The 27,487-nt window shown below is 48.3% G+C and overlaps 1 protein-coding gene and 13 non-coding genes across 14 annotated transcripts in view; 7 read left to right on the top strand and 7 right to left on the bottom strand.

The window, feature by feature from the left end:
• The window catches only part of LOC135821038 (spectrin beta chain-like), a 181,080-nt gene that overhangs the window by 48,681 nt on the left and 104,912 nt on the right, over positions 1-27,487 (top strand). The window contains exons 24-40 of the mRNA XM_065334099.1: positions 945-1,016; positions 2,071-2,201; positions 2,730-2,789; positions 11,274-11,400; positions 12,250-12,314; positions 12,891-12,972; positions 13,987-14,064; positions 15,130-15,257; positions 16,246-16,405; positions 16,973-17,050; positions 18,064-18,203; positions 18,704-18,827; positions 22,118-22,264; positions 23,524-23,640; positions 24,024-24,170; positions 24,450-24,580; positions 25,220-25,406. Of these exons, the coding sequence (XP_065190171.1) occupies positions 945-1,016; positions 2,071-2,201; positions 2,730-2,789; positions 11,274-11,400; positions 12,250-12,314; positions 12,891-12,972; positions 13,987-14,064; positions 15,130-15,257; positions 16,246-16,405; positions 16,973-17,050; positions 18,064-18,203; positions 18,704-18,827; positions 22,118-22,264; positions 23,524-23,640; positions 24,024-24,170; positions 24,450-24,580; positions 25,220-25,406 (1,974 nt within the window). The remainder of the gene's footprint in view (positions 1-944; positions 1,017-2,070; positions 2,202-2,729; positions 2,790-11,273; positions 11,401-12,249; positions 12,315-12,890; positions 12,973-13,986; positions 14,065-15,129; positions 15,258-16,245; positions 16,406-16,972; positions 17,051-18,063; positions 18,204-18,703; positions 18,828-22,117; positions 22,265-23,523; positions 23,641-24,023; positions 24,171-24,449; positions 24,581-25,219; positions 25,407-27,487) is intronic.
• Positions 2,842-2,915, top strand: Trnan-guu (transfer RNA asparagine (anticodon GUU)). The gene has a single exon. It is a non-coding gene; the product is annotated as a tRNA-Asn (tRNA).
• Positions 2,978-3,049, bottom strand: Trnae-uuc (transfer RNA glutamic acid (anticodon UUC)). Its single transcript has one exon. It is a non-coding gene; the product is annotated as a tRNA-Glu (tRNA).
• On the top strand, positions 5,583-5,654 carry Trnae-uuc (transfer RNA glutamic acid (anticodon UUC)). Its single transcript has one exon. It is a non-coding gene; the product is annotated as a tRNA-Glu (tRNA).
• Positions 5,713-5,786, bottom strand: Trnan-guu (transfer RNA asparagine (anticodon GUU)). The gene has a single exon. It is a non-coding gene; the product is annotated as a tRNA-Asn (tRNA).
• Trnae-uuc (transfer RNA glutamic acid (anticodon UUC)) lies at positions 8,074-8,145 on the top strand. Its single transcript has one exon. It is a non-coding gene; the product is annotated as a tRNA-Glu (tRNA).
• Positions 10,835-10,916, top strand: Trnal-aag (transfer RNA leucine (anticodon AAG)). Its single transcript has one exon. It is a non-coding gene; the product is annotated as a tRNA-Leu (tRNA).
• Positions 10,996-11,068, top strand: Trnav-aac (transfer RNA valine (anticodon AAC)). The gene has a single exon. It is a non-coding gene; the product is annotated as a tRNA-Val (tRNA).
• Trnan-guu (transfer RNA asparagine (anticodon GUU)) lies at positions 14,591-14,664 on the top strand. The gene has a single exon. It is a non-coding gene; the product is annotated as a tRNA-Asn (tRNA).
• On the bottom strand, positions 14,727-14,798 carry Trnae-uuc (transfer RNA glutamic acid (anticodon UUC)). Its single transcript has one exon. It is a non-coding gene; the product is annotated as a tRNA-Glu (tRNA).
• Trnav-aac (transfer RNA valine (anticodon AAC)) lies at positions 19,859-19,931 on the bottom strand. Its single transcript has one exon. It is a non-coding gene; the product is annotated as a tRNA-Val (tRNA).
• Trnav-aac (transfer RNA valine (anticodon AAC)) lies at positions 20,015-20,087 on the bottom strand. The gene has a single exon. It is a non-coding gene; the product is annotated as a tRNA-Val (tRNA).
• On the bottom strand, positions 20,162-20,243 carry Trnal-aag (transfer RNA leucine (anticodon AAG)). Its single transcript has one exon. It is a non-coding gene; the product is annotated as a tRNA-Leu (tRNA).
• Positions 21,186-21,267, bottom strand: Trnal-uag (transfer RNA leucine (anticodon UAG)). The gene has a single exon. It is a non-coding gene; the product is annotated as a tRNA-Leu (tRNA).

Raw genomic sequence — 27,487 nt, 5'->3', positions numbered from 1 at the left:
ACATCCTCACTTCTGCAGCCTCTTCTTCTTCTCTTCACCTTCCATCCTTCTTTTTTTCTTTTCTTTTTCAGGTTTTCTTCTGGGCACAGTTTTACGTCGTGTCCGGGACCATCCGTCCTTCTTTTTTTTTTTTTTTTTTGCTTTTCTTCTGGGCACAGTTTTACGTCGTGTCCGGGACCACCAGTGACGACGACTGACAAGAGACGAATGATGAAGGACGATGACGACGGACGAACTTCTTGAAGACGGACGGAACTGTGACGATAGGACGACTGGAGATGACATCGGAAACTGGGAGCGAAGGCCACGCAGGACGAATCCAGAAGTTGAAGATTTACAAATTTCCATTACCGCTGCCACCAATGTTGTAACTCGCTTTTCTCTACCTGCTCCCAGTCCCGTGCCATCTCCACACTTATACAAAGGGACGACGATAACTACATTTAGAAGACTGTTTATTGACACGACGACGAAACACAACTAGACATGACGAACTCAAGACGAAGACATGATGAACTCAAGACGAAGACAGCTTTTCATACCACAGCAACACGCGCATGCACCAACATGACGTACACACGACGTACACAAAATAACGTACTACAACACATGTTCATGAAGTTCCAGTAGGTTAGTTCTCTTTACAATATTGGCACACTTTGCGGGAGTCTGATGGGATATCGGCCTTTGGTCTCCGGTTGGTGGATCTGATCTATCCTTTTCCACCGTTTATTAGCCGCATCTGACGCCTGATCATGGGGTGGTGGCGTCGTACTGAAGCGGAAAGGTGGTTCTGACCCGCCCTGTGCAAGAACCCGTGCAATTTGTTTGCGGTAGTAGCACTCACATCACCACTGAAACTAATATGTCTGTATATTGTGCCACCTTTCGTGCTGTGTGTGTGTGTGTGTGTGTGTGTGTGTGTGTGTGTGTGTGTGTAACAGGAGATTGTGTTTCAGAATGAAGAAGGATCGGAGGGTGGTGAGCACGTCGAAGCCATGAAAAAGACGTTTGATGTAAGTGTGAAATGTGTGTGTGTGTGTGTGTGTGTGTGTGTGTGTGTGTGTGTGTGTGTGTGTGTGTGTGTTTGCATGTGTGCCAGCTAGTTCAGTTGGTGGGTACACTTATGCCAGATAGTGTTGGGTCTGTTGCCAACGGGCTCGGCTGCTTGAAGGTGTAATATTGTACCTGCCACCTTTGTTGGTTCCAGGGTTCATATACTTTCTATTTGAAGTATACATACCTGTTAACCATGGACTGCTTCTGGCTAGATTAACTCTGGTGTAATCAATGGTGCTTGTGAAGCTTATATCAGATCCACTCTGATTTGGCCACCCACACTAGTAGCAATTATTACCTTCACTGGGGGCAGGGGTAACTGCAGTTGGATCCCTGGACGGATACCCTGATGCCGTCAATCCTTTTTCTGCACCTTGTCCTCACCCACTTACTGAGGTGTGGTGAGCCCATAAGTGGGATCATTTTCAAGTCCACCCAGAGTTTTGGGAATTTCAGGGGGTGTCGGCCGTTGGGCGGTTCGATAGCCAATTGAGCCATCTTTCCAAGATTCCTTTTGAGTCTCTCTCCCCCTCTCCCGGGGAGACCCGCGTGACCAGTTTTGGCAGTGAGCAACAAGTACAAGTAGTGTGTGTGTGTGTGTGTGCGTGTGCGTGTGCGTGTGCGTGTGCGTGTGTGCGTGCATGCATGCGTGCGTGTGTGTGTGCACATGCATGTGTGTGTGTGTGTGTGTGTGTGTGTGTATGTGTGTGTGCGTGTGTGTGTGTGTGTATGTGTGTGTGCGTGTGTGTGTGTGTGTGTGTGTGTGTGTGTGTGTGTGTGTGTGTATGTGTGTGTGTGTGTGTGTGTGTGTATGTGTGTGTGCGTTCGTGTGTGTGCGTACTTGTGTACCTGGTCGTACTACTATGTGGGCATGCATGCTCCCTTTGCGTGTTTTTTGTTGTTGTTGTTGTATTCATGTGTGTGCGTGTATGCATGTGCACCCTCCCGTGTGTCGTACATGTGCCACATATGGGAATGTCAATGTACGTATATGTGTGTGTGTGTGTCCAGAACTTTGTGATTGAGCTGGCGGCACACAGTGTTCGCGTCATGGACATCAACAACCTGGCCGACCAGTTTGTACGTGCTGGCCACACACAGTCCAGAGCTATCCGACGTCGACAGCAGCAACTCAATGACAGGTCAGCAGTGTGATGTACAGACAGCCTTGCGAATAACGAGTCTTATTAACGACCTTCGATCGTGCATGAGAAATGTGTAGTTTTTCGCGAGTTGTTATTTGTCAGGTTGAAAGTATGCTGTCAATCAGTCACTGGGTCTGAAGATTGTTCCGTTGTTTACGGGTTGTTGTGATACTTACCTGAGGTCGTTTTTTGTGAGGTTGACTGTATTTAAATGCAAAGAGTTCTGTAAAACTCACACCTTGGGTCTGGGGAGTTGTGTAGTCCTTGTGTCAGCCTCAAGTCTTCTATCTCAACTTGTTTTGGCAATTGGTTGTGTTAGCTATCTTTGCAGAGTTTTTCTTTGTAGTTTATTGAGGCAATTTGCCACGTGATGAGGTGCCAGGATGCTGTCGTGGTGATCGTGGGTATCTCCCTACCAGTAGTTGATTGCTGGAGTTCCGCAATCTTGTGGTGTGCGTTCTCATTATCTGCTTGTGTGTGTGTGTGTGTGTGCGTGCGTGCGTGCGTGCGTGTGTCCGTGTGTAGGTGGGAGGCATTGCAGCGTCTGAAGGCGTCCAGAGAACAAGTGATTGAGGTCGCTCAAAGGTAAGCAGACATTACTGTTATGCACGGAGTAGGCATCAGCATCACTCAACTTGTCTCCGTGGCGCAATCGGTTAGCGCGTTCGGCTGTTAACCGAAAGGTTGGTGGTTCAAGCCCACCCGGGGACGGTCTGCCTTTTTGCATTCTTTTACAAAAATTAGCCTCAAAGAAGAAGAAAAAAAGTAAGCTGTTCCCACACCGGGAATTGAACCCGGGCCGTCTGGGTGAAAACCAGAAATCCTAACCACTAGACCATATGGGAGATGGCTGGTAGGCAGGTCCTGTCGATGGCATAGGTACATTGGGAGGTTTGAGAGAGGCAGCCAAGTCGGCAAGCAGGATTCCGGTAGGTCATGTAGCGGCGGATCCAGAGTTCAGCTGAGGGGAGGGCGCGGGTAATATTCATGACACGGAACCCATGCGATACATGTATTTTGCACACATTACGACATAGCGGCTATTTTACGTCATAGGCTTAGCGGTTATGTAGAATTACTATTATTTTTAGCACATGCACTCACTAGTGCACTCGCACTTGTTCAACCACTTCATTGAGGACTCTGGCTGGGCTGTAGTAGAACATAGCCGTACTACATTGAATTGTGTAAAGATAGTGCTTCAAAGCTCAAGACATGCTGAGATCGAGAACAATAATGGCAAAATAATAAAAATATACGATTACTTGGATGGCCATGTCCAGCAGTAAGAATGGAGTGGAAATACATTAGCAAGAAAACAATCGTAGTGTGAGCATTGGGTTCGGTTTCAGCATTTATATACACAAGCATATGTCTACAGCAAATAGGGAGGTTTCGCTCTACGGAATTACGTATGAAAATAACGTAGGAACTGCACGGAATTTTCATACGTAAAAATCAGAGCTGTTGGGTTTCGCTCTACGTGATTTCTTCACGACTGCTAAACATGCATTGTTGCTTTGGAGACGGGTGGCTGCATGCGCCCAACCCATGCACCATGAACAGAAACCGCATTTTCCATTATATTTTGCACGTGGTGTACGGTGTGTGTACCTTGTGTTTCGCGCGGCTTGAACGTTGCCATGGACAAATGCAGCAAATGCGAAAAAATATTTCAAAAAGTCCTACGGAGGACCCAACGTAGGAAACAGTTTTCCTACGGAAATCCGTAGAGAGATTTACGTATGAAAGTCGCCCTCGCTCCCCGGCGCGTACGACATACGGATTTTCATACGTAATTACGTAGAGCGAAACCTCCCCAATATTGGCATGTAACGTGTTATGTACAATCATGTGACACAAGTCAGAATGAACGAACAGCCAATCAAGCAACTTCCGGTGCAGTCGGGTCTGACAACAGGAAACGACGGGGTTTAACGTTTGGCTTTAGCGAACCTGTCCAGCACCCGCTCATGGTCGATCGGAATGGCCTTGTGAACATTCTGGTTCCCAAGCATGTTTCGCTTTTCTGCATCGCTCAGAGTTGCACCGCCAATAGCTGCATCAACAGCATCCGAGTAACTTTGCTGCGTAGCAGTGCCACCAGCCACATTAGTGACAGTCACAACGTCGTCATCTGCGATAGTTTCAACAGGTAAACGCTCCTGACTCGCATCACTACTACTGACAGTCCCACCATCGTCGTCAGAATCTACTTCAGATTCCATTTGGGGAAGATCAGAGTCTGAGCAGACGTCGATCTCAGGATCTTCGCGGTGGTCCGAATTCTCCTCCAAAGACGGATCGCTCGACTGAGCAGCTGACGAAGCGTAAGTTCGCTTCGCGAAAACTCCGTGGAGAGTTTGTTGGCTCCGTAGCCGCTTGGGCTGGCGGTGCACCATCCCCTTCACCGACTTAGCTATACAAGTTCGTCAACTGAACACTAATTTCAAAACTAAAAGTCAACCAAAGTCTAAGAGAACAACTACTCCGTGTTCAGAAGAACTTTCTTATCTGACACTAGAAACTACTTGTCACAGCATGTGCAAACACTTGCGCAACTGCCCATGTGCATGCACTAAAAAATCGAAATGTTTGAGGGGAGGGCGCGCGCCCACCGCGCCCTCCCCTAGATCCGCCACTGTCATGGTGTGGAGTGCGTCCTTGAATTCAGATCAACAGGTGCATAGCTCTTTATATGATTTAGACTGCATACTGGACTCCCGACTGTCTATAGTGACCTGATTGCCTACTGAGTCCATGTGGTCAGTGTAGTCTGGTCATCACACCAGGACATGGCCGTCGTCACGGGTACTACATAGTCAACATAGGTAAAGCGATGGCCATGAGGTTGCCAGTGGTTGTACACGGTCAGCACAGCACACCACTGATGTGCGAGCTATGTCCCTTGAACTTGTTGCATGCATACATGTGGACACCAAACCTGCCAGAGCATTACATTTAGACCTGGTTCTTTAGAACTCTAAACATAAACAAGGTGATATGTTGCGACTTCCTCCATACTTATAGAAGTAGGTGTCTGCTCCGAACGTTGAAGCTTGTGCTTCTGTGCCGACGGACCGGCACTTGACTGACTCACGGCTGCCATTCGGAGCACACGAGAAGTACAACAAAACAGCATGCTAATCTGCTGAATATCAGACCTGGCTGGAAGGTGCTAGGACCGTCAAAGAGCAGAATGCAGGAGCAGACGTGTAGCATAATATTATGATGACGAGTTGGGTGGTGGTGTGATCATGCACGCGTGGTATGTACAGGAGATGCGGAAATTATGGGTTTGGGGCAGCGTGTCCAACATATGTGCAGCTGTGACTGGACGCTATCTATGCCATGAACATATGCTACACATCAGCCACCTCCCATATGGTCTAGTGGTTAGGATTTCTGGTTTTCACCCAGACGGCCCGGGTTCAATTCCCGGAGTGGGAACTGCCTACTTTTTTCTTCTTAAGGCAATTTTTTGGAAAAGAATGCAAAAATTATTGGTCGTCCCCGGGTGGGCTTGAACCACCAACCTTTCGGTTAACAGCCGAACGCGCTAACCGATTGCGCCACGGAGACAGACATACAGATGTTGACGAAACCCCCAGTCAAGTTCCTTTTTCTTTGGTAGAGCTTTGTAGCCTTAGCCGGTATGGGGTGGGGAGCAGCAGTGTTTGAGTTGTGGTGGTTGGTCTGGGGTGCACTCCTCACGTCAGTCATGGGATCGAACAGCCAGAGCAGTTGGGCTCTCCACCAAGCACGTCACGGGGCTTGTCCTGGTACAGACTTGTCCCCACACGGATCAGTTTTGATATATGGTGCATGGTATGTGATACGTTGGATCTTCTCCGCGTACGAACCCCACTTGTCCTTATATGGTGCCACAGTAGTCTGACATCCATCTGGTGAACTGGTGATGATTAGTGTTTGGTTTGACTTTCTGGTCCAGCTTGCTGTTGGCACAGCATGCAAGCAGTATAGGTCTGTGCGCCACGTTTCTCACGAATCCAACATCTCCTTTCTGTGTCCTTGCATGAAAACACGAGGATCTGTGCATACAGTAAAAACCTGTAACTAAAGACCACCGTGACTAGCGACCAGCCTGGTACTACAGTAAAACCTGTAACTAAAGACCACCGTGACTAGCGACCAGCCTGGTACTACGGTAAAACCTGTAACTAAAGACCACCGTGACTAGCGACCAGCCTGGTACTACAGACCACTTTGCTAGGCACGGACGGTCTCACATTCATATATGGTTGTGCGGTGCAAACCTCTAACAAAGGACCACCTGCCACTAAAGACCGCTTTTTCTGGCCCCAAGGGGTGGTCGTTAGTCACAGGGTTTACTATATGAGCCCCGGCCAGCGAAAACCAGCACTTGTGTACTTGATATCAATCATCAAAATGTGACGTCAAAGTTTGGGACGCGCAGTGAGCTGGCTTTTGAAGATTCTTTTTCGATCGAGTGGGTGTCTTTGTTGTCAAAGGAGTTTCAAATTTCTTCAAATGTCTCTGGTCAATTGATTTTAGCGCTAGGTGAGAGCTCGTCACACGGAGGTTTAGTTTAGACACAGCGATGGCGACAGGTGTCGCGACAAAGGCTTAGGTCCAGAGTTGTCAGCGTGAGACTCCCTGTACGAAGCGGCGCTGAAAGTTAGTTCGCGATCGGAAATATTTCTTTGGTGGCGATCTCGCTGAGTTTGTCCAGCAGTGGCGAGTCTCATATGCATAGCAATGAAGAGCCCTCATAAAAATCGACACTGGATACTGGTGGCGACGATAGTCAGTGCTGGAGTAATAGCGACTGCGAGGAGAAGCTGAATGTCGACCCGCTGAGCGATCCGTATTTCTACATCGACAACAATGATGTTGCAGACACTGATGGAGGGCTTCTCACGGCGCAAAACAGAGCGTAGTATTATCAGTACTCTACCTTGCCAGACGACGCCAAGCTGGCTGCTGCCTGTGCTGAGAAAGGGGATCCCTAAAATCTCAAACCGGCTGAACGCTTTGGGGCAACATCTTCACGTGCTACAAAACGCGAGTATTCGCTCATATCATTGAAATACAATTATGCTGAAATCATGGTCTGAGTGAAAGTGTGCAAGAGAGTGGATGTCTCTGGTATTGGTGAGTACATCTATCAGTATGGCAAGCTTTGGGACAACACTCAAACTGCCAGCACAGAGGTCCCTGAACACAATTTGGAAGGCCAGCCACCAATCATCGTTATGCACTCTGGTGTTGTAAAGAAGGTAGTGATGTATACGGAATATCGTCACACTTCTGAACTACTCATGCCTGCAGCACCAAGAGGGCAAGCCTGACTTGCATTCTGTTTACTTACATGTACCTGTTCCACATCACAATCAGAAACTGTAGGATCAACTTACTTGCATGGAGTCACTAGGCATGGATGCGGCGCCAACTGTACTGAATCTTGACCTGTGTGACTTCAAACTCTATTTTCCATGCTTTCGCTTATCAGATTGCCACTAAACTTGATAACTTGAATGATTAATAGTGTAGAAACAATTTCGAGGGAAAAAATAATTTTTGAAAAAATTACACATGTTCAGGTTTCTGCTGGCTGGGGCTCATATTTAGCTTGCATAGGCATGTGCACTGTCGCAGATCTGCCCTTGGTTTTGGCAGCTTCTGGGGGTGGATTGCATGCGCGAAGTCCACATGTTGAAATGAGCACGCATGCACACACTTCACCATTTTGTAAAAGTCCAGGTAGTTTGGTCTTGACGACAAGGCGGCAAGATTTGTTCATCTGGCTGAAGTAAAAAACGGCATCAATAACCCATCACACCCAGGTGTTAGAAGTGGTCATTTTACTCTTGTGAACTCAGCCACCTCCCATATGGTCTAGTGGTTAGGATTTCTGGTTTTCACCCAGACGGCCCGGGTTCAATTCCCGGTGTGGGAACAGCTTACTTTTTTCTTCATTTTCACGAGACTTTTCTTGATGATTTTGCTCGGTTTGCTTGATTCTGTGGCTACGAATCCTTTTATCAAGAGTACACGACCCCCCAGAGTGTGCAACGCCTGATCCAGCTCTGCATAGGGTTTTGGTCGAGCGTAATCGGATCTTTGCGTCATAATACCGTACACATCTGAGGGGAACCCGGGGGGTCGCGGGTACTCTAGGATCAAAAACAACGGTGCCCTGCCTCGAGACCGGCCTTGCGCTCGTGTGGAGTGTACGCATGACATCAGAAGATCCGATTCCGCTCGACCAAGACCCTATGTAGAGCTGGATCAGGCGTTGCACACTCTGGGGGTTATGTACTCTTGCTTTTATGTAAGCAAACTGCCCCTCGTCACAGTTCACTGTCACCAGATTGACCGAGTACACTTTGTGCGTTTTCAGCCAAATTTTGACTATTGACCTTGTGAACTCAGCCCTTCAAGTTTTTATGTATTTATTTATTTATTTATTTTTAGGGCTGAAACGATTATACCGAATAATCGAGTACTCGTTTGATAACTCAACGATCGAGCAATCGTTTAGATTACCGATTACGATTATTTTGCGTTTTTTTAATTTGTGTCCAGAAAGTACTGTAAACCCTCGTTTTGTGAAGTTTGAATCAGTTTCCGCTGGGAATATGCAGTTGCCAGGGGTATGGTTCATGTTCTGAGGTTAAATTGACTTCGAAACTGCCATGTTTCGGAGCTACCTTTTCACTAATGCAGATTTGTTGGTATTATGAAGGCATAGTTTGTGGAAACAGAGTAATGTTTGCACAGAATTATGACTCTATTTGCTAACGATTATAATCGATTACTCGATCGTTAAGCTAAAGAGTAATCGATACAGTCTACTCGCGATAAGTCACGCACAGTGTCCTGGAATAGAAAATGCGCGAGTTACCGAGAGTGCGCGACTTACATTATACACCACGTCATGCATATGTACCGCCGTCATTTTTTCTTCTGCATATGGACATGTGTGCTGAACACGCGTACAAGCACTGTACTGAGCTGCATGCGCACGGTAGACCTACACTGTCTGTAGTCTACACTGACTGACACTGTACACTGCTGTACACGAGACGTAGATCTACCACAGCGTGAAGCCATGATCCGTTGATCGATATGAAGGCATGATCGAGAAAGAAAAGTAACGACGTTCCGTTACTTTTGCCGTTTTGGTAGGGATTTGACAAGACGCACTTCTGTTTCAGTCGTGTAAACACTTCGTTTCCCTTTGCTTGACGATGCCTTCTCATAAGAAAACGAAAGAACAGCGAACAGTGGCTGATCGACTGCGTTAGGTTCGTCTCTATCGTGAGAGTGGAAAAACCTCCGCTCGAAAATTTGCGAAGTTGAACAATGTTCTGGAGGCGATGTTCCGCGACTGGCTGAGGGATGCTGAAGCTGGCAAACTCGCCAATGCTAATCCGTCTGGTCCACAGGGAGTCCGCAACAGAAGTTTCCAGTTCGGGAAAATTGAGGAGCGGCTAGTGAAGTATATTTTGCTTCGAAGGGAGAAGTTTGTGACTGACAAACTTGGATTGTCGTGGGTGATCCTGAGGGTGAAGGCTCTCATACAATATGCACATAATAATTATATTCTTACCTTTACAGTATTCAAGCTCCATCATTGAAAACCACATCATTCGCAAATATTCACGAAATCCACGAAATCCACAAAATCCCGAAAAATAAAAAAATCTTGAGGTGGGTGTCCTGGATGAAAAAGTGCGTGACTTATCGCGAGTGCGTGACTTAAAAGTGCGTGACTTATCGCGAGTAGACTGTACGTGAAAATCCACGATCGTTTCAGCCCTATTTATTTTATTTTATTTTATTCCAAACAATACATGGCTGGGGTAGCCAATGACCACTTTGCGTGGCGATTGCAGGGGTTTTATAGGCAACCACGGCTAATGGAACCTCGGCGAAAATTTGGAGGGATATTTACGACGGTTGCAGTGTAAGACCATGGTGGTGGAGAAGGACAGAGACATGGAGTCTCCACCATGAGTTGAAACGTGCTTGAATTATAGCAACGCGCATGAGAGCGTAGTATTGCATCATTTCCGCAGTGACTGAGTCCGTTTACAGAGGACGGCCTGTATGGAGTTGTTGGTTAATTTTGCCCGCAAAAGAGGCCTATTTTCACAACAACAAAAAAAACAAAAAACAAAATGGCGTTGAAGTCTGGATTTGGGCCAAACGTATGCCAACCCCTCATCTAAAGTATTATCTGCTGGTTTTTCGAGAAATCTCTCTTGGAATACGAAGAAATAGGAAGAATGAATGAATGGATTTTGATGATTTCTCGAGTGCAAAACACTAGGCACCAAACGGACCGCTACCTTGAAAGGCATGAGTGTGCATGTTTTTGTTGTTGATTTGTTGTGCTTACGGCTACGTGTGCATGGAAACACAAGTGCTTGGTAGTAGTCTGCATGCACAGCAGATCCATGAACGCGGGGAATCTCCACAAGTTTCAGTTATCTGCGAAGTTTGGAGAGCTTGGAGAGCTTCGGGAATCTCCTCAAGTTTCTAGGGGGTATTCAGAGAATGCTGGTAGATTCATCATTGTCATTCTGCAGTGTTTTGGAAAATGTTTCTTGATTTTATTGTGGAAACAGTTGTGTGTGCATGGTAGCGTGGCCGAGTGGTCTAAGGCGCTGGATTAAGGCTCCAGTCTCTCCGGAGGCGTGGGTTCGAATCCCACCGCTGCCAACCAGCTTTTTTTTCTTACAAACGATACCAATATGAATTTGTCGACAAGACATGCTTTTGGCAGTCACAAAGTATCTGAGTTTCCATAGTGTAGCGGTTATCACGTTCGCCTAACACGCGAAAGGTCCCCGGTTCGATCCCGGGTGGAAACAGGAATTGTCTTTTTGTCCCCAGCACAGGGAATTTCTTTTTGTCCCTGGTGGAAGGGTGGATGGACGCAGGGAGTTTTTATCCCCAATTCGAGCCGGGATGGACACGGAATTTCTTTTTGGATCACAAGTACTACCCTAACTTCAGTGTTGTAATACGTTAGATCTGCCTCTTGCTCTGTTCCTGTTTGCATTTTCTCTGTCACAGCGTGCAACAGTTCCAGCAGACGTGTGACGAGACCAAGGCGTGGATTGCGGAGAAGGAGCAGGCGCTGGCTACGGATGACTGTGGCAAGGACCTGGACTCGGTCAAGAAGCTGCAGCGGAAACATCAGGTGAGGACTCCTGATACCCTGGACCCCCGGGGGCTGAGTATTACTGTAATGTGCGCCTGGCCTGGCCTGGCCTGGCCTGGCCTGGCCTGGCCTGGCCTGGCCTGGCCTGGCCTGGCCTGGCCTGGCCTGGCCTGGCCTGGCCTGGCCTGGCCTGGCCTGGCCTGGCCTGGCCTGGCCTGGCCTGGCCTGGCCTGGCCTGGCCTGGCCTGGCCTGGCCTGGCCTGGCCTGGCCTGGCCTGGCCTGGCCTGGCCTGGCCTGGCCTGGCCTGGCCTGGCCTGGCCTGGCCTGGCCTGGCCTGGCCTGGCCTGGCCTGGCCTGGCCTGGCCTGGCCTGGCCTGGCCTGGCCTGGCCTGGCCTGGCCTGGCCTGGCCTGGCCTGGCCTGGCCTGGCCTGGCCTGGCCTGGCCTGGCCTGGCCTGGCCTGGCCTGGCCTGGCCTGGCCTGGCCTGGCCTGGCCTGGCCTGGCCTGGCTTGGCCTGGCCTGGCCTGGCTTGAACAGAAGCCTGGTACTGACATCGGCTTCTACATGAACTGTTTGGTGGCCAATGTACCGGTCTAAGGGAGGGTTGAGTGTGTTGATGCTTGTACTTGAGAGTGAGTATGTCCTGCTTCCGGTGTGTGTGTGTGTGTGTGTGTGTGTGTATGCGTGCACGCGCGCGCGCGTGTGTGTGTGTGTGTGTGTGTGTGTGTATGCGTCCGTACGTACATCCGTATGTCTACGTGTGCGTATATTATTTCTGCGGGCATGCGTGTGCGTATTGTGTCTGTGCACGTGTGTGCATGTCCGTATGTGTCTGTTGCGGACGCGTGTGTGTGCGTGTAAATACATTCGTGTGCACGTATGTGCAGGCTATTGTGAGAGAGCTGGCACCCGTCGAGGAGAAACTGGACAAGCTGAAGGAGCAAGCTGAACAGTACGTACTACACGCTAGTATACAATAATACCCCGTAGTAGTACATTTGAATGCGTTGAGTTCTTTTTTACATTGTTGTTTTTTACACTTTGCTGATTGTAATAAAAACATTTTGTCGAGTACACTGTATGTCTTGTTTGTAAGTTGTTGTTACACATGCCAGTGGCTGCGTTCGGTTATGCACTTGAATCGATTCATGAATCCATTCGCATGCATTCAAGTCGTTCGATTTTCATGTCATGAGCCCTGGAATCGATTCGGAATCCATTCACTCTATTCACATGGGGTGATGTGAATAGCGCGAATCGATTCGCGTGCATAATCGAACGCACTCAGTGGTGTGCCTGTTACCGCTGCATTCAATCAATTGCTAAATATAGGTAGTATGGCGGTATGTTCCTTTCCTGGCAAGTTTTCTTTTCATCCTGCCTTGTCTCGTTAGTGCGATGGTCCCGGTTTTCGTTAAAATTATTGTTTGGTGGTATCGTTGTTGTTTTTGCTGATGCTGCTGCTTCTGCCCCTGCTCCTGCTCCTGCCGCTGTCGTTGTCGTTGTTGTTGATGTTCATTCTGTACAGAGTGGTCAAGGCTCATCCGCGCGACAGCACGCGTATCCGTGCAAAGCAGGCCGAGATCCAGACCACATGGCAGAAAGTCAAGGTGAGTGGCGTGCTGTGTGTTCTAAGTCCCCCGCTTGCTTTGGAGTATAAGCCGCAACCCCCCCCCCCCCCCCCTTTTGCCACGAAATACAGACATCTACCCTGTTTATCATTGTCAATTTGATCATCGGAGTATAAGCTGCATCCTCATTCTTGTGGGAGAATTTTGAGTGTTCAAAGTGCGGCTAAGGCGGTGTTTACATGAGGCGTTTCAACCCGGGTTGAGTTCGACCCGGGTCAGATTTCAACCCGCCATGTGCATAAAATGAATTGCGCGTTTACATGACGCATTGCGCTTGACCCGGGTTGAAATTTCGCCCCGGGTTGATTTCAACCCTCCCCCAAGGGGAGGGTTGAAATCAACCCGGGTCAAGAAAATCGTACAAACGTACTTCTGTGCGTATCTCGCGCCCGGTTTGAACGGCACTGCAGATGCAAATTTCGCGCGAACGGATTCACGTGACCATACAGGACTGTAGAAGTGGACTTTTGGCGGCATATCAGTATTTGACCCGGGTCAACTGTCTTCATGTAAACGCTCACCTCTTTTGTCTATCGTCCAGACTTTCAACCCGGGCTGAACTCGACCCGGGTTGAAATTTCTCATGTAAACACAGCCTTATACTCCAGAAAATAGTTCAAAATACAGTAGTAGAGTCGTGCTGAATGGAATACAGCCTCTGAATTTGAGTGCTACTACAGTGAAACTTCAGTGCATCGCGTACCTCCATGGGCCATACGACATCTTTACTGTACAGCCTGGGTCCCTGAGTAACATGTATTATGGTGGAATGCAAATGCATCAAGATGTGCCGCTCTCTTGTACACCCGTCCGTGTTTGTGCACACATAAACACCCAATTCACGTTTGTGCACTTATGGACACCCAATTCGTGTTTGTATGCTTAGGAACACTCACTTCATGTTTGTGCACACATGATCACCCAATTCACGTTTGTGCACACATGAACACATTTTATGCGACTGGCTGGCTGCTGTTGTGTGTGTGTGCGTAGGCGAAGGCTGAAGGACGCTGGGACCAGCTGAATGATGCGTTGGATTTGCAGCACTTCTACGCCGACTCACGAGATTTGGTAAGCGTGTGTGTGTGTGTGTGTGTGTGTGTGTGTGTGGTGGATACCAGGCTAAAAATAGTGGCGGTCAATTCATCAGCCTTGCAAGCTGTTGAATGGTGTAATCCCAGCACAAGTTGCTGTGTCTAACATAGCTGTTCGCTATCATCGCTCCCGCGATGGGCATGTCTGAGGTCTGAGGTGTGCGTGTGTGTGTGTGTGTGTGTGTGCGTGCGCGCGCGCGCGCGCGCGTGGTGATTGCTTGTGAGAATAGTTGCGGGCCAGCAAACTAACGTCGAGCTCTGCAATCCTGAAGATATGGTTTGATGTACGCTCATACCTCAGTTGTCCACACGGCTCCCTGGGATCCACACGACTTCCTGGAATCCACATGGCACCCTGGAATCCACATGGCACCCTGGAATCCACATGGCAACCTGGAATCCACATGGCACCCTGGAATTCATACGGCTGGCTCCCTGCAATCCGTGTGGTTACCTAGAATGTACAAAACATAATGGGTGCAATCTTCAATTGAAATCAGCATGTCTCCGTGGCGCAATCGGTTAGCGCGTTCGGCTGTTAACCGAAAGGTTGGTGGTTCAAGCCCACCCGGGGACGACCTTTGCTTTTGCATTCTTTTCCCGAAAAATAGTTTCAAAGAAGAAGAAAAAAGTAAGCAGTTCCCACACCGGGAATTGAACCCGGGCCGTCTGGGTGAAAACCAGAAATCCTAACCACTAGACCATATGGGAGATGGATATTGGCACTGTGCGTCGTGTGGGTGTTGACGATGTAGACAAGAACAAGTGCCCTGTCTGCTGTTGCACGTGCAATTGCTCTTTATTCTTTTCTTTTTTATTTACTTGAAACCATGCACCCAATTCGTAAAACAAGAAAGAAGGAGGAAATGACCAAAACAGCAGACTAACAGAACATTGACTGAATGGGGCTGCAATGCAAGGCAGCGGTGGGGTATGTGCGTTTGTACGTGCATGTGCGTGCACACGTGCACACGTGTGTGTGTGCACGTGCTCATGAGTCATAAACTCACCACTGTATTCTCCTTCTTCTTATCCTGTCCAGCTGGCTTGGGCGGACGAGACGAAAAGCACGCTGAACTCCAATGACCTGCCTCGTGATGTGCAGTCGGCTGAAGAAGCCATTGACAAACACCAGGATTTGAAAGCGGACATTGATGCCCACAACGAGAAGTAAGCAAAAGTCAAGTTTCCTTTGCAGTTTGTTGTTCGTGTTCTCATGCTTACGAGTAGCGTTAGAAATGAACCTCGCTATGGCGGTCGTGTTTACCTTGCATAGAAAAGTCTGGATGCTCTGGGCCACCTCAGCACGGCTCGTCCCTTTTCTTGATTCTGTTCCCAAGAGAATGATTTGCCTCCATTCCATGCCATGTGAGATTGTGAGTACGGTCGCTAAATAGTAGGGGTGAAACAATTATACCGAGTACTCGCTCGGTTTTTTCAAAAATATTCGTACTCGGAATAAATCAGAGTACTCGTTCATGCATTTACTACAGAAATCTGCAGTTTCAGAGCAGCAGTCGGCAGATGGTGATGTGCAGACTATGTGGTGAACATTTGTTCACGAATAGAGAGAGCCCAAATGACCCACCAACCAATATACCCGAGAAAAATGACTGCTACTCGGTTCAATCAGGGTTGTATCATGTTATTTTAAAGCCCTTGGTGTGCAATTGTTAGGAGATGAAAAATACTCGAATACTCGAATATTCGATCGAAGAAAATCAGAGTACTCGAACTCGGGATCTCAGTGCCAACTTTCACCCCTACTAAATAGATTCACTTCTCTGTCCACTCTGCACTCCACTCGTTTCGCACATTCACTCATACGTGTACAGCACTGTTGAACATGTCCATATTGCCAGTGGGGGCCACCACAGCACACTCTCACTCAACTCTCCGCACAAAGACAACAGAGGCCGACCGTGCACTCGTCACCTCCTTTTATCCCACACCGTGCTCCCTCGTACCTGTTCCCGGGTGGACAAAGAACACTACTTCTCTGCTAATTCTTATACTGTGACGTCAACCGCAGAGAAGTGACATTATCTTTGTCGAAAAGCCAAATCCGAAATTCTGAATTGCCGTGATAGCTCTTCACTACATTTACCAATATTTGTCAACTCCCCCCCCCCCCCCCCGTCTCTCTTTTCTTGCACAGATTTGACACTCTGCTATCCCTGGGCAAGCGTATGCTGACAGCCAGTGTCAACGCCCCTGACGTGCGCGACTACATGAAGCGCCTGACAGCACAGCGCGCTGCACTGCAAACCGACTGGGCAGCGCGCAACGAGCAGCTCAAGGCAACGCTAGACATGCAGGTACCCACAATACCTGTGTGTAGAGACCAGCTGATTCTAGAGGCCACCTGATTCTAGAAGCCACCTGATTCTAGAGGCCACCTGATTCTAGAGGTCCCCTGATTCTAGAGGCCACCTGATTATTGAGGCCACCTGATTCTTGAAACCACCTGATTCTAGAGGCCACCTGATTCTTGAGGCTACCTGATTCTAGAAACCACCTGATTCTAGATGCCACCTGATTCAGAGGCTACCTGATTCTAGAGGCTGCCAGATTCTAGAAACTACCTGATTCTAGAGGCTGCCAGATTCTAGAAACTACCTGATTCTAGAGGCCACCTGGTTTAGAGACCCCTGGACCGATCATCTCAGACACCAAACCCTGGACCGATCATCTCAGACGCCAAACCCTTGCTACAAAGTCCACAATCAAGCATGTGTATTTTAAACACACCAGGTGTCTACATTGTAGAAGACCAGCTGTCTGTTAAGACTGCGGGTCAGCGATACGTGAGCGATATGCGAGCATGTATGTTCACGTGCATCTGTAACTTGTTCCTTTCTCTGCCGTTGCCTTGTGCTGTGCAGTTATTCAATCGTGAAGCCGAGCAGCTTGACGGTTTGACAAGTTCACAGGAAGCCTTCCTAGCTAATGAAGACCTGGGGGTAAGAAGACGTTTTTCAGTGCTGACTAGGTGTGCACTGCTAGCATTGTAGCTCCGGCGGTGGTTGTTTGCTCTTGCTCGACAACATCATAACTTTATTACTTCTTCATCACTTATGTTGCGCAAGTATGCGCAGGGGCGACGGACAAGGTACGGTCACTACGGTATTGACCGTACCACTTTTTGCCCCAGGTAACCTGTGAATCAATAAAATACACTGATCTGGACTCTAAATTTCCAAAATTTTCGCCTTGGCCACCCCTCCCCCACGAGTAATTCACATGGCTGACCGTACCACACTAAAATACCTTCCGATACCCCTGATGCGGATATGTTCACTGTAGCTTTTGGCGTTCTTGTATTCCTCTCTAAAAATCATGTCTTGAAGGCAATTCTTGCTCAGCTGTGTCGTGTTTAAAATTCCCCGACACGTCGCAGGAGATGCCGCTTTGCTGCCATGCTGTTCTTGTAGTGAATGGGATTTCCGGTGTTTGACCACTTTGTGGCGGGTCTGATCTACTCACCTCCCACCGCTTCAGGAGCTGCATCTGCGCCTTGATCCTTGAAGGGTGGTGGCGTTCCTACGGATGAATTTATTTATTTTTCAATTACTGTAGCAGTTTGTAAAAACGGAGCGTCTCTGTAAGTTTGTATCCCTGGTGATGTTTGTGCCTGGAGAGCACTATATAAGTGGTGCTCTTCAGGCACAATCTTCCTCAGCCTATTCAAGCTCAACTGATGAGGGGTGAATTCCCCGAAACACTGTGTATTGAGCAGGGAGTGGTGCTTTCTTGCAGGTTTGCCGAGTCGAAGGTTCGATGGACTTCTCGTGTGCTCTGGATGGCAGTCGTGAGTCAGTCAAGTGTCAAGTAAAGTCGGCGGAATAGCGCGAGCTCCGGTGTGGGGAGCAAACCCTTTCTTACGAAGTCGCAACCACTACTTCGTACTGTAGCAGTTTATTTGACTTATATCTTCTATGCTGCACCCATTGTATGTGTTTATTCCCCACTTCAGACAACTGTGGACAGTGCTGAGGCTCTGCTGAAGAAGCATGAGGAGTTTGAAGGACAAGTGGCTGCTCAGGAGGAGCGCTATCGTTCTCTCTACAATCAGGCTGATTGTCTGGTGCAGGCTGGCCACTACGACTCGGTCAAGTAAGGTGCTGTGTGCAAGCAAACTGCCGCCTCTCTCGGTCTGTCTGTCTGTCTGCCTGCCTGCCTGCCTGCCTGCCTGCCTGCCTGCCTGCCTGCCTGCCTGCCTGCCTGCCTGCCTGCCTGCCTGCCTGCCTGCCTGCCTGCCTGCCTGCCTGCCTGTCTGTCGGTCTGTTGGCCTGTCTGTCTGTCTGTCTGTCTGTTTTTCTCTGTCTTCCGTTCTCTGTCTTTCTCTGTCTTTCTCTGTCTCTCCCTTAGCTTTGTAGTGCTTTGCTCAGTCAAATGGTAGGTTGCAGTGGTGGATGTGGTGGAGATCTTGCCCGTTCACATGTCAACGCATTGGTTGTGCTTTTGCTGTGATGTTGCGTCCTGTCTGAATCGTTCGTTCACTCATCTATGAGGGTGCGCACGTGTGTGTATGTGTGTGTGCGTGTGTGTGCGCGTGCGCGCGCGCGTGTGTGCGTGTGTGCGCAATTTCTGTACACTTGATTTTTTCGTTTCAGGATTGCTGCTCGCCGAGATGCCGTCTCCAGTCGCCGTGAGAAAGTCAAGGAGGCGTCCATCGCTCGCCATGAGCTGCTCAGCGATGCCGTTGACTTGCAGAACTTCTTGCGAGATGCTGATGAGGTATGCTCTCCTGTTGCTGCTAGCTACACGTACAGTGCTGTTCAATGAAATCCAGTCGCGCGAGTCAAGTTTGCGCCTTGCATCATTTCTCAGCCCAGTGTGCGCAGGTCTAGGGCTGCGCAATGCCCCGGTGCGTACTTGAGTGCGTACTTGAGTGCGTACTTGAGTGACTCTGTGACTGGGTTTCATTGAGCAGCACTGTACTAGAGCGTTTCAGTGACTCATGTGCTCTTATGAGCTAGTCATTCAATTCGGGTCTGGGTTAGAGTCTTCTTGACATCTCGTGGATCGGATCTGTTTACATGAGTCAAGGCTGTTTGATTCGTAAGATGCTCCGAGATCACACAGCTCCAAATTAGGAAGGAACATGCCATACATGGTGAAGTAGTGCTAAACCCGTGTACACATCTTGGCCATGGCAATCGCCTTGCCCCTCCCAATTAGGAAGGCACGTGCCTTGCATGGTGAGGTCGTTGACAAGCCGCAAACCCGCTTTGTATCATGTACAATTCGAGAACGATGCGAAATCAATTTTCTGTAATTTACGAGTTCGTAACGAGTCGCTGAGTCTCTTTTCTCCCAGAATGATATTGTATTGTTTTCCATATCCAAGTGGTAATGGCGGTGGTGATCATTACTCACATTACCACCTGGATATGGAAAAGCAAAAGTCCCCAACCAAGCGTATGCAACTGCTGTCTCTTTTTCTACTGACCAGATGCACAGCTCACTGCCTTCATTACATCATGCAGCTACAGGCATGCACTGAGAAAAATCAAACTCTACACCTTCACTGCGGTCGGAAACCGACTTTCGTACGGAACTGAACTTCTCAGAATGCAGAGATCATGTTGGTACATGTACTTGGACGTGAAGCAAAACCTTGTGCACTGGTACGAGAGTGTGGGCTTGCCTGCGTGAGTACAGGGCATGATACAGGCAAGTTTTGTATTGAAGGCAGTGCTTCGTTCACTGACCCGTAATCACAGTTGCATATTCTTTCCCAATAAAAAATGAGAAAAAGAAACGACTGTTTCCACCCGGGATCGAACCGGGGACCTTTCGCGTGTTAGGCGAACGTGATAACCGCTACACTATGGAAACTTGCTTGCTTCCTTTCCTCCCACATATCCATCTTCATACAAATGCTTTGAAAACAAAGAAAAAAGAGAAGAAAAAAAATTGGCTGTTTCCACCCGGGATCGAACCGGGGACCTTTCGCGTGTTAGGCGAACGTGATAACCGCTACACTATGGAAACTTGCTTGTCTCCTTTCCTCCCACATATTGCTATGTTCATACAAACGCATTGAAAACAAAGAAAAAAAAGTTGGTTGGCAGCGGTGGGATTCGAACCCACGCCTCCGGAGAGACTGGAGCCTTAATCCAGCGCCTTAGACCACTCGGCCACGCTACCTGTGACAACATCAAACTGACCAACCGATGGCCTTGTCTAAGGACGTGCCTGGTCACACAGTCGCAGAACAAAAATAATCCTAGAATCATAGCCTGATTCTCCTTAGTGGCTTGACGTCACAGCGGAAAATCAGGCTGGAACGCCGCTGCGGAAAAGCAAGAAATGGCCTAGCTTTCTCGTTCCAAACAGGAGCTGATTGTTTGGTATGCCATGGACGCGGGTATGTATGTCATGGCCGTTGGTATGCCATGCGTGTTGCTACATCACGGATGCTGGCACACCATGGACGCTGATTGTTATTAGTTTTGTTTAGTCATCTGGAAATCGAAGTGCCAAGGATGCCCCGAAACCGCAAGTCTAACAACACTGTACATGCATGCGATTTGCAAACCGCATTCCTTTCGGCGGGGGATGGGATCGGAGTATGAAGTGAACGATATTTGTTTCAGGGACGTCAAAAGCTGCTTTGCATGTCATGATTGGAAGCTGTGGCCTTAATAAAAAATTAAAAAAATCTGAGCCGACCCCTAACACCAAGAGTGCATAAACAAGAGTATGCAGTTGTGGTTATGGGCCAGTGCGCGGCGCGCTGCCTTCATTACGTAACTTGCTTCCATCACGCTCTGCAAGCATGCACTCAAACCCACGATTAAAATAATTTCTTGTACCAGCACACCTGGTTTGCTCGATTCGTTCCAGTCCCTACGTGATCTCTAAAATACATTGACACGTGAACTCCAGTTCCGTACGAAAGTTTATTTCAAACCAGAGGGAAAGTGCGGTGTTTGATTTGGCGCAGTGCACGGACTGCAGCTGAATAATGTAAAGACCCCTTACCTGATTGTTTATCGTACGACTTCAGCTCCATCACGAACTTGGTATGCCCACAGAAAAGAGATCACAGTGCAAGTGAAAGCAAAAAAACACACAAAAAAACAATTCTGGCAGCGGTGGGATTCGAACCCACGCCTCCGGAGAGACTGGAGCCTAAATCCAGCGCCTTAGACCACTCGGCCACGCTACCTTGAGTGTGCAGAAACATATGGGTTTGTGCTGTTAGTCGCGTGGTCTGCTACTGTCAGTTCCAAGTCATCTGGTTATTTGTTTACCCCAATTGTACATTGGAAGCGCCTTGGTTGGCAGAACTCTACCCTCATCTGCCCCCGACTCTAAGCAAGATGGGTCACGACATTGCTGCGAAAAGCTCTCGAGAGTCATGCCCTCGGCTTTAACAACAGCTCATGAATAAGGGGCACCGTGAATAGTGACAACAGCTCATGAATGAGAGCCCCCGTGAATAGTGACAACAGCTCATGAATAAGAGCCCCGTGAATAGTGACAACAGCTCATGAATAAGAGCACCGTGAATAGTGACAACAGCTCATGAATAAGAGCCCCGTGAATAGTGACAACAGCTCATGAATAAGAGCCCCGTGAATAGTGACAACAGCCATGAATAAGACCCAGTGAATAGTGACAACAGCTCATGAATAAGACCCAGTGAATAGTGACAACAGCTCATGAATAAGACCCCCGTGAATAGTGACACTATCGTCAGACCTCTAGTACTGTAGTCATTTGACTTGACACGTCCAACGTCCAACCTCACAAAATAATAACGACGCTTCGCCGATACCAAAACTTTCTCATGCCCGATAGCGGGCCGTTATTCACAACGTTGTCTGTGTAAAAGTGGAATATATATTAAAGTGCATATCACTTGAAGTAATTCTGTTTGCTAGGTTTGCTCACTGGATATTTAGGTGCAGGAGTCATCTTGTCCCGATTACTTTTCCAGTTCTTGATCATGTTTGCTTTTTTGTTTTGCTTGTTTTTTTGTGTGGTTGTTTGTTTACTGATCTTGTGTGTTGTAGTGTACAAACTGGATGACGGAGAAGATGCAGACGGCTTCCGACGAATCCTACCGGGAGACCACCAACCTGGAGGCAAAGCTAAAGAAGCACGAAGCGTTCGACGCCGAGGTGGCCACAAACAAAGCCGGAATCGACGCCACGGTTGCGGTAGGTTGGCTTCCCGAAGGTTCAGACGGTGTTCCGACGTTTCTTCTTGTATCATTGAGGGCATTGCAGTAGGTTTTAAGTTTTTAACCCTTTAAAAGAGCTGCCGCATACCGTACTCGAGCGATTAGAGCCCTCTCTTGAATAGGCCTTATGCACATTGTACAGATGCACGAAATCCCGTATAATCTTGTAGAATCCCGTAGACCCGGTTGGGTGTTGAATGTGCAGGACCCTATTGTGTTTACTGCTATTTCCACTATGAAATGGGCCATGAAGGCATTTCATACGAAATCTTTTTCCGGCAGAGATCTAGCTAGTCGTTAGTTCAATCCCAAAGTGAAGAAGGCTTGAAAAGTGATCGTTTGCCATGAATTGTGAGGCTAAATGGGTCAAACGCGCATGTATAGCACACAATGAACACCCAACCGGGTATGTACACACCTACGGCCATAGTACAGAATTTCGTACATCTGTACAATGTGCATAAGGACTATAGTGCCCTATCTCGAATAGTGCCCCAGCTCTCCCCCGCCCTCCCCCGCTGCCTGATGTTGGATGCAAGATCGGAACTGGTATGACAGCGTAGCTGGCGACCGCCAGACTTTTTAATAATCCCTCAGCAGAGCACAAAGTTCATCAAACGTTTGGTCAGCAGGGCAGGTTCGGAGGAAGAGGCTCATGAGAGTAGCGTAAACATCTTTCGACAGGCTGGAAATCAGGTGGGCAAACATTTTCTTTCTTACCCGTTCCTTTTCATCATTCGTAGCATTGGTGGCCACAACTCCGATGTCGTTGGCCAGAAAATAAAAGGCTCCGATCCGTTCTTGGTAGTTGGCGAAATCGCCGCCAGCAAATGGTTCTATTGTGGGTCTCACAGTAGCTATATTGACACGTACTACCGTCTACAACTACTTATAGAAATATAATTATGAGCACATATTCTACTAGTCAAGAGCACATATTCGTCGCCATTTGTTGTGTCATAATCTCCATTCACAGAAGCATCCAGCCAGCACCAGTAGGTCGGGGGGGGGGGGGGGGCATGAACAAGAGCATGTGCAGTGTGATAATGCTAGTGCTACAGAAGTAGATATATTACTACTATGCGCTGTGCACACGAGTATCTATATAACAAGAGTACTTATATAACGCTCTCCTCTCTCTCTCTCTCTCTCTCTCTCTCTCTCTCTCTCTCTCTCTCTCTCTCTCTCTCTCTCTCTCTCTCTCTCTCTCTCTCTCTCCTCCCTACATGTTGTCAGACTGGAGAAGAGTTACTGAGTGGCAATCACTACTCACCAACGGATATCAGCATCCGTGTGGAACAGCTCACGCAACAGTGGGACGGCTTGGCAGAATCCTCCTCCAAGAAAGGACAGGTAATCAGTGAAGATTGGTGTGATGATGTTGCTGTGTAGATGTTGGTATGTTCAGGTCGACCCTCGTTAGTAAACAACCCTGGCGGTTTCAAAATGTTTGTCTTGTAATGCGTATTATCTACAATCCGGACTTGCATGTACGCCTGTCAAATTCGTGTAGAAACATCAGGAGATGCAGTACCAGCCCTGCATGCAAACACTGGGCCAGGCATGCCCTGGTGCACGGGGCACTCACTGACTCCACGAGACTGCATTTCATTGATCATGTCTCTGTATTGAAGTAAGCAAACTAACTGGCTTCGACACGCGTTCCAAAAAACGTTCTACGTCTGTGTGCACATGTATGCGCGTGCACCTGGATATGAACCGTCTGTGCTCTGCAGCGTCTGCAAGAGGCCTTGGCGGAGTCGCAGTTCAACCGTGCGCTTGACGACGCACACATGTGGCTGCGTGATTGTGAGGTGCTGCTGGCTAGCTCTGATCTCGGCAAAGACCTTGGCAGTGTTCAGCATCTCCTCAAGAAACACCAGGTAAGCTGAAGCGGAAGCAACAGCAAGCCATTTAGGGCCATGCAAATAGTGTTTCACTGTTGCACAGATGTTGAAGTAGACCCTACGACGTGAGATTCCGTCCAGGTTTTGTTGTCGGCTGCGGTAACATGCTATGGCTATTGGTTCTCAACCTTATTTGGCTGTTTGAATGCATTTGCCTTATTTGGTGGTTTGGGTGTGTGTGTTTCTGCCTTTTGTGGCATATTGATTTTATCCCTGCTGGTTCATGTCCTGCCTTCCTGTAATGTTGTTTGGTAGCTTATGGAGGCGGATATTGGCGTGCGTGAGAAGCAGATGCAGCAGCTCGGTGAAATGGCCGATGCTCTGTTGGCTAGTAATCACTTCAATGCCGACAACATCCAAGCAAAGCACGTTGAAGTGGCTGAAAGGTGAGTGCTACGCGAGTGCTATGTTATATGGCTGATCCACAGCCTCCGTAAAAAGAAAAAAGAAAAGTAGATGATGTCAGTACATCTACCTATGCAGTGCGTGGACTGGCTACAGTGCGTGGACTGGCTACAGTGCATGGACTGGCTACAGTGCGTGGACTGGCTACAGTGCGTGGACTGGCTACAGTGCGTGGACTGGCTACAGTGTGTGGACTGGCTACAGTGCGTGGACTGGCTACAGTGCGTGGACTGGCTACAGTGCGTGGACTGGCTACAGTGCGTGGACTGACTACAGTGCCTGGACTGGCTACAGTACTATGCCTTCGCCAGTCACTAGCAAGACATTCATGGGATTGTACAACTGGCATGTACATTTACAGGTATAATAAATGTATGGCATGGTAGTATGTCAATGGCATGCTCATGTAGTACACGGAAAGTGTGCGATAAGACTTTCGATTACAGGGGGGGGGGGGGGAGGTAAGGGGGGGGGGGGGGTAGAGTCTATTCGAAATGCGTTACGTTTACAAACAAAATGCGAACTTATGTCAGTGCTCCCTTGCAGTCTTGTTCTTGATTGTCACATGGAATGACAAAGTCTTCTCCGGTCTTGCCTGTCTTCTCCTTCTCCTTGTTCAGATTCTCCAACCTTCACGAGCCCGTAGCCGATCGTCGCTCGCAGCTGGAAGACAGCCAGCGCTATCACCAGTTCCATCGCAACGCAGAAGATGAGCTGGCCTGGCTGCGCGAGCACATGACGATTGCGTCGAGCACGGCGTACGGTGGCAGCCTCACCGGGGTACATAATCTCATCAAGAAAATGCAGGTGAGGCCTGGCTACAGGGCAGGGCAGGGCAGGGCAGGGCAGGGCAGGGCAGGGCAGGGCAGGGCAGGGCAGGGCAGGGCCACAGGGAACGTTTATTATTATTATTATTATTATTTAAACACACGGCGAGGAGACAATAATTTGATAACCGCAATCAATAAAACTAGCTGAACCGACATTTGTGTACTTTATTCATGCAATGTAAAAAACGGTGGAGACGATGTGCAATAAAACGATGAAAATATTGCCAGTGGGAGACCGCGAGCAACACTGACAGCTGCATTAACACTACAAATGCCGACTCAAAAAGACCCACCTTGCATATCAGTAGCTCCCACACCAACACCAACAACGCAATCTACAGCAACCACAACTAATCCACCATCCAAGCCCACAATTGAAAGACCAAGACGATCAACAGCCAACTACAACAGAAGCTACGCACTCAGCGGACAAGGGCGAAAGGAGGGATGTGATAGCAGGGTGACGGCCGAGTTGACTTCAATGGACCCGGTCAGGCGGGATGGACGAGACAGAGAGAGTACAGAGGAAGCGGAGGATGGAGCGGACGGCGGAAGGAGCAGTGAGTCGGAGAGCAGTGATGGGAGTGATGGTGAGAATGCCGGTGAGAGTGTTAGTGTTGTGCGTAGGTTTCGTGGTAGCAAGTCTTCAGTGTACAATCATCTGCTAGCTAGTCCTGATTGTTGCAATTCGTATTCCGACTCTTCGTTCACTGTATTGTGCCGTGGTCGTCATGGTTATGGACTACAGTTAAAAGTGTTGGAAGCTATCTATCAGCGTCTGTACAAGCCTAATTTGTGTGTACAGAAAGATAGTATAATTGGGTTGAAATTGTTCAAGTAACGTGTCGTGTTTAGTGCGGCCAAGCTTGGCCGTTAATGTTCTAGGTGTAATGTACTGCTGTTATGTGTTATCACGTTGTCTTTCCTTCCTTTCTCCTTTGTTCATTTCTCGCTTTGATTGTTAAAATTCACACTTGTAAATTTCACTGTTGTTGCTCTTAGTGTTATTTCTGTAACTTAGATTTTCTATAATAGTTCAATTTTTGTTTCAGTGTCCTTTAGTACAACGACGATTCCTGATGAGTGTTGTACGAAAACTTGTTTGAATCCATATATTTTTTCCCTACACCATTTCTTCATATTTTCATCGTTTTATTGCACATCGTCTCCACCGTTTTTACATTGCATGAATAAAGTACACAAATGTCGGTTCAGCTAGTTTTATTGATTGCGGTTATCAAATTATTATTATTATTATTATTATGCGCATTCCCGCGGCAGCGTCAACTAAGCAGTTGCTTGATCCACACGTTCGCTTATGCTGGACATTGAAACAGAGCGGACGTAGATATCTCCTAGAGAATGGGGCTCTACAAGCCAGCAGGGAACGTTTGCAAAGCTTTTTACGTCCAACTGATGTCTATGGGAACTTCTTGCTATGGTGAAAGGAATTCGGGTGGACACACCCATTCCCAGTGCCGAGACGTTGTAAAGTAGCGGAACTGGTTCGGACGTGCGGCGCTATGGGAATGGGTGTGTCCACCTGAATTCCTTTCAGAGATGAAGCTGCAGGAAGCCTCAGCCCTTCTTCATTCTTGCTATGGTGTTTTTGCAAAGTATTGACCTCCAACCGAGACTTGTTGACTGTATGCTTATGTAGCTGGATGTGTTGGGTAGGCTGATTGTCCTTTTCAAAGTTCAGCCCTCACCATCGTCTACACGGATTTCAAAAGCGTCGACCTCCATTTTGAAAACATGGTGGCTGGCCGCGCTACCCGTAGGCGCACGTGCCCACCGCGTGTCTCAGCGCGAGCTTCGAGCTCGCGAGCTAAAGATCATGTCGCCCACTCATTTTCCTGTGTTTCCCCATTTCTTCGAACTCGCTCAGCTTTTGCTTCAGCTTTTGCTTCGCTCGTGCTTCAGCTCCACGCTGTAGTCTGAGTTTAGTTCTCTTGTCTTCTTCCAGCAGAATACTGCAAACTCTACAGCACGTCGAGCTCCTCCTAGAAGAGTTTCTTTTGCGTCGAGGCAGACTGTCGATCGTTTCAGTCCTATCTT

Source organism: Sycon ciliatum, chromosome 7 (genome assembly GCF_964019385.1).
Source record: "Sycon ciliatum chromosome 7, ocSycCili1.1, whole genome shotgun sequence".
Classification (NCBI taxonomy): Eukaryota; Metazoa; Porifera; class Calcarea; order Leucosolenida; family Sycettidae; genus Sycon; species Sycon ciliatum.
The sequence above is the reverse complement of the archived record's forward strand: the minus strand, read 5'-3'. Positions and strand labels throughout refer to the sequence as shown.